At 43.8% G+C, this 5518-nt stretch overlaps 1 protein-coding gene across 1 annotated transcript; it reads left to right on the top strand.

The window, feature by feature from the left end:
* Positions 1–5150, top strand: LOC142421067 (keratin, type II cytoskeletal 8-like). Its single transcript, XM_075525526.1, is given in 7 exon segments — positions 1–738; positions 2158–2375; positions 3105–3165; positions 3788–3883; positions 4240–4404; positions 4494–4619; positions 4926–5150. Coding segments are annotated over 7 exon segments (1629 nt in total).
* The last annotated feature ends 368 nt before the right edge of the window (positions 5151–5518 follow it).

Raw genomic sequence — 5518 nt, 5'->3', positions numbered from 1 at the left:
ATGGAGACTAACTCCTCCAGAACATATAAAGGAGAAGTTCTGTCACCCCCACCAGAGGAGCTGAGGATCCTTCACTCTCATTTCTCCTTCTGTTTTACAACCTTTACCACCTGCTCTCTAGTCTTCTCTTAACGCTCTGACAGCGACGCTATGAGCCAACATTTCTCCAGATTTGGGGATGGGAATTTCAGTTCTTCTTCTGCTCACTGTGGCACGCTGGGTGGTGGGAGAAGTTCATCTGCCGTAAGCCATTGTGAAGACAATAGAGGAGAAGCAAGATACAGTGGTTATGGGTATGGTTATGGCAGCAGGAGTCTCCACAACCTTGGTGGGTTTAGGAATGTTTTTACTGGTGGAGGCTACGGAGGAGAAGGAAGAGGATACGGGAGGTGCCTGGGATTTGGTGGTAGGATACATCTTGATAGGGGCTTTGGTAGAAGAGGATATTTTGTGGGAGCTTTTCAAGGTGGTGAAGCAGGGCTGGGTAGCATGTGTGGAAGAAGTTCAGGCAGGGAGGTGCTCGGAGGAGGCCTTGGCAGAAGTACCTTTGGTGAACAAGGGGCTGGACAGGGCTTTGGGCAGGCTGGTATTAGCAGAGGCATCGAGGAAGTCCATGTCAATACCAACCTGCTGAGGCCAATACAAGTACAAGTTGACCCCGAGTTCCAGAGAGTGCGGTCAGATGAGAAAGAGCAGATTAAGGCTCTCAACAACAAATTTGCGTCATTCATCGATAAGGTGAGTCCCTGTTCTCTTTTTTACTTGTTACCTGGGAAGGGAGAAATATAAGGGGTGCTGCTCTGCTTGTGTGAGTCATGGGGACACCTTTACATTGCATCTTCTCTCCCCAAAAATCACAGCGTTGGCTAGATTCCCTTGTGCTGGTGTGAAGTTCTTAATAGCTTGCTATAAACGCCGCTGCATGAATCACTTACATTTAGCCCTAGGATAAGTATCTCCGAGTTGCCCTTTGTGGCAGGACAATAACAAGCTACTGGGATGTCACTGACCATTAACTCGCTTCTCTTTGGAGGAAAAGGGTTTCTGCATGGCTAGTAATATTCTGGTGCCTGGGAACTGTTGATGCAAGCAACGAAAATGGGTAACGGACTTGGACATCCTTGATGTGTTCTGTTTATTTTTCTCAAGCCAAGATGTTGCATTTCTCAGAATTACAAAACAAATTACTTCTTTGCTTGGAGGTCCTCGCCTCTTTCAGGTGGCCAGTGACCCCCACATCTTTCTTCTTTACCTCTTTCTTGGTTTACACTACAATACTTTTACCTCTGTCTGCAGTCTTGTCTTCTCTTTCATTTCTACTCACAGACACCGGAACAGAACAGCCACAAAAACACTTCCACCCACGCAGACCTGACATGTGCCTTTGTCTGGGTGGTGACATGTGTCTCTGCATAGGGTGGAAGCTTGTGTTATTTGCTACACGTGAAGACTTAAGGGCTTCTGTATTACCCTACAAAAAAGGTGTTGGTTACACCCAGAAGTTTTAATCATGCTTAGTCCTGAAAAATAGGAGCATCTTTGAATCTCTTTTTTTTTAATTATTATTTTTTGAAAACTTCTGGATGTCAGCTTCCAGGTTATAACCTGTTCAGTGTCCCAGCTGAAGAGATGCTATCCCTCTGGTTTCCAAAAATACCAGCTCTGCATGTTATAGGTCTTTCTGACCTTCTTCTCTAAGGCAAGGTATATCTAGGAAGAGAGTGGTCCTGTGTGGTCTTCTGAGAGGGGGCTAACTCTTCTCATGTATTTGGGTGTCTAAGGTACTTCAGAAACAGGTGAAGTCTCCCTCCACCCCAATCATCCCCCTAAATGTTGTGCATTTAAGAGATGAAAAGCCAGCAAAGATTTCAGTATCAGCTTTAAGAAGCAGCAGTAAAATCATATCCTTCTTATGCAACACATTGGGAAAAAAGAGGTGTCCCCGCTTTAGTCTAAGCTGTCTCCAGTTGGTACCAGTTGGAACCAGGTACCAACCTGTGTTGGTTCCTACAGTTGGTCCCACCTGACAAAACCTCTAGATGTTACTGCGTTGGAAATATTAATTAGGATTTGTTTTGCTGTAGGGACTAATGCTGATGTTGGTGTTTCCCCCAGTGTTTTCCAGTGGCTGAGACACTCTTCTGCTTTGCCTTGCAGGTTCAATGTCTTGAGCGGCAGAACCAGGCTCTGATGGCCAAATGGGAACTTCTGCAGCAGCAAAGTACCCGACCAGAAGAGAGCAGAAATATCACCTCTTTCTTCCAATCCTACATCAGCAACCTGCAGAGGCAGCTAGAAATGCTCCAGAACCAGAAAGAGCAGCTGGATCCGGAAGCATATAATATGCTTCAGCTTGTTGAAGACTATAGAAAGAGGTGAATAATCACAAGTTTGGGAGAAAGCATACTGGAATTTTCCAAGGCAATGCTAATCACGCCCTGGGACGGCACAGCTTAGCTTCGGACCTTCAAGAGTTTTGTAGCCATTATAGCACTATTCTGCAGTAGGTTCATTACCGGACTTGACTTTGACACTGGAAGACTAAAGCAGATTTTGTGAGGGTAGAAGCCAGAACAGTAAGAGGAAAATCAAAGGCCCTGTAGATCTATTCCACTCTTCTCTCCTCTTGTCCTCCTTCGTGCCCTTCCTCCCCCAAGCAATGAGTAACCCAGGACTCCTTACTCCTGCTGGTAGTTGTGGAGTTGTGGTCAGCCTGGACAGTGGGGAGGGGAGGGACAGAGCTGAGCAGTGGGGTCAAGTTGGGAAGAGTCGTCGCTTCTTCTGGCTTAGCCGCACCCAAAAGATAATACATGTCCACAGCTCTGAAAAATGGAAGTTTAGTTCAGAATTACAGGGGTGTTAGAACTGATCTATATTATGTTACTGTATTATGATCTATATCATATCAGATTTTGTTGGCTAATTTAGCATATAGTTTTGCAGAGGGTTTGCAATCGCCTTTGTAGTTGCCAGAAATTGCAGTTAAATGAAAACTTGACACATTCCCTTTTTGGATGATTCTCTTTGGTTTCTGATCCACTTGACTGAAAAAGTAAGATGGGTAATTCTATTTCTTTTTCTATTTCTTTTCTCTGTTGCAACAGATTCGAGGATGAGATCAACAAGCGCGCCTCTAAAGAAAAGGAGTTTGTGGAGCTTAAAAAGGTGAAGTAATCCAAGACACTGAGCTAAATCAAAGCAAATAAAGAAATAAAGCAGTAACTGGATGGCTGCTGAGGTTTCCAAAAGCAAGGTCTTTGCTTAAATTTATCTAGCTTCCCTCTGACTGAAGCCATTGAAAACCTGAGCTTTTTACTGCAAGACTGGTGAGAAATCATTTCCTCTAGAGACTGAATCGGTCCTTTGTAAGATGAATATCTAAAAAGTGCTGGTCTTTCTCTATTCACTCAAACACAACCTAGGTGAGACATCGTTATTAGGGGTTAAATAATGTCTATAGATGGCTTAGATAGGAGAACAGAAAATTTAGACAACTTTTTTATTAGAAGAATTAATGAAATCTATGTTTCTACATTTTTGCATTTTCTCCAGGAGCGCATTTATTGCCACAGTTATTTTGCTTATTGCCAAGCCATTCTTTTCTTCTAAGACTTAAAAACTTTTCCTTCGTTCCAATTGCTTTTCAAATGAAATCTGAGATTCATGGGCCATTATTTGACTCCAGGAATGAAGACTTTAAAGAAATGTACCAAGTCTTGCAAGAATTGCACCTCAGTGGAGAATATGGATCAAAGAAATACAAATATGCCTATGGCTTTTTTTACAGGAACTGGACAGTGCCTACATGGGAAAAATGGAGTTTGATGTTCGGGTGGAAATACTGAGGCAGCAGCTTGAGTTCCTCAGATGCTTACATGAAGCTGTGAGTACACTTCTCAGACTAAAAGCTTACCCTCAGGTCTTGAAGGACATGTATCTTTTGGAAGGTCCCAGAAATTTTGCCCGAACAGGACTTTTCGGTGTGGAGAGTGGATCATCCTTGGCCTTTGATCTTATAAAGTCCTTTTTAATCTGTGAGTGAAAAGGGGGTCTAGTGTGCCACAAAGGCTGGAAGAGACACTTGAAAATTAAAACTGGTGATGGAACAATAGGACTTGGGGGATGCAGGTAGGGAAGTTCCAGTGGGTAACTGGCCAGAGGGTCCCATTTCTTTCCTCATAACATGACCTGGACCGATCACATGGACTGTTAAAATCCAAAATCTTGTTTTTCTTGCAGGAGCTGTCCCAGCTGCAAACAGTAGCTGGCAACACCAATGTCATTCTGTCTGTGGACAACCATAGAGAACTGAACATGGATGGCATCATTGAAGAAGTTAGGCAGGAGTATGAGACAATTGCTCAGAGAGGCAAAGCTGAAGTAGATGCCATGTATCGGGGAAGGGTGAGTAGCCATCAACAAGATATGAAGGCAAGTCTGTCTGCTCAATGGAAAAGAAACCAAAAATGTCTGTTCTCTTCTCTGCACATCAGTACCAGGACCTTCAGAACATGTGGGCAAATCAACGTGAGCAACTGAGGAACAGTTATCAGGAAATCCAGGAACTTACCAGGCAGATCCAAAGACTACAACCAGAAATTGAAATTGCAAGGAAAAAGGTAAAGCTGATACTTCCCAACATGACAAAACTATTTAAGTCACTTTTACATGGGGACTCAGTGCAGTATAAGGTAGCCTGTCCTGTGGAGGCAAACATAGAGGTGATGTTTTCTCTTCAAAATGAAGCAGATTTAGATTTTGGCTGTCCACCTTGGGATTTATTTGGGTTAATTTACCCAGTCTAATGTATTTTCTGAGTTCTGTCATTGAGGCAGGTCTTTTAATTTCCAAGGACCGCCAGAAGGGTTTGAAAATCCCAGTCCCGTAGAAGGGAAGTGGACACATTCTGTTTGTGCCCTCTGCAGAATGCCAGCCTCCAAGAAACCATTAAAGATGCTGAGCAGCGTGGGAGCTCTGCCATCAAAGACGGCCAGCAAAAGCTTCAGGAGTTGGAAACTGCCCTGCAGCAGGCCAAAGATGATCTCGCTCGCCTTCTTCATGATTATCAGGAGCTCCTGAATGTGAAATTGGCCCTGGATATTGAAATTGCCATGTATAGATCACTCCTTGAGGAGGAGGAGACCAGGTAGGTACAAACTATTCATCCTGGATAGAAGCACCTGCACAAAGCACGGTGTCCCATTCTTCGATCTATCACTTAGATCTCCAGGATGAATTGCTGCCTGGAAGGAGTGACCTCTTTCATTGGCTTACTGATAGAGCCTAGCCTGACTTTTACTTTTATTGGATGCATTATATCAATGTCACTTTTCCTTCACAGGATACAGGAAGGCTCACCAGCCACAATCTGTAAGTATCTCAAGGCTTTGCTTGGCTTTTTGAAGAGCACTCTTGCCGTTTAGCTGTCTGTGGTACTTAACACCTCCCATCAGAACAACTTATCTTAGTTCCCTAGGGAAATGGAGCAAATGGTAGTCTCTTGTGAGTGTGTGTGTGT

The sequence above is a fragment of the Mycteria americana genome, chromosome 26 (genome assembly GCF_035582795.1).
Source record: "Mycteria americana isolate JAX WOST 10 ecotype Jacksonville Zoo and Gardens chromosome 26, USCA_MyAme_1.0, whole genome shotgun sequence".
In the NCBI taxonomy this organism is placed as follows: domain Eukaryota; kingdom Metazoa; phylum Chordata; class Aves; order Ciconiiformes; family Ciconiidae; genus Mycteria; species Mycteria americana.
The sequence above is the reverse complement of the archived record's forward strand: the minus strand, read 5'-3'. Positions and strand labels throughout refer to the sequence as shown.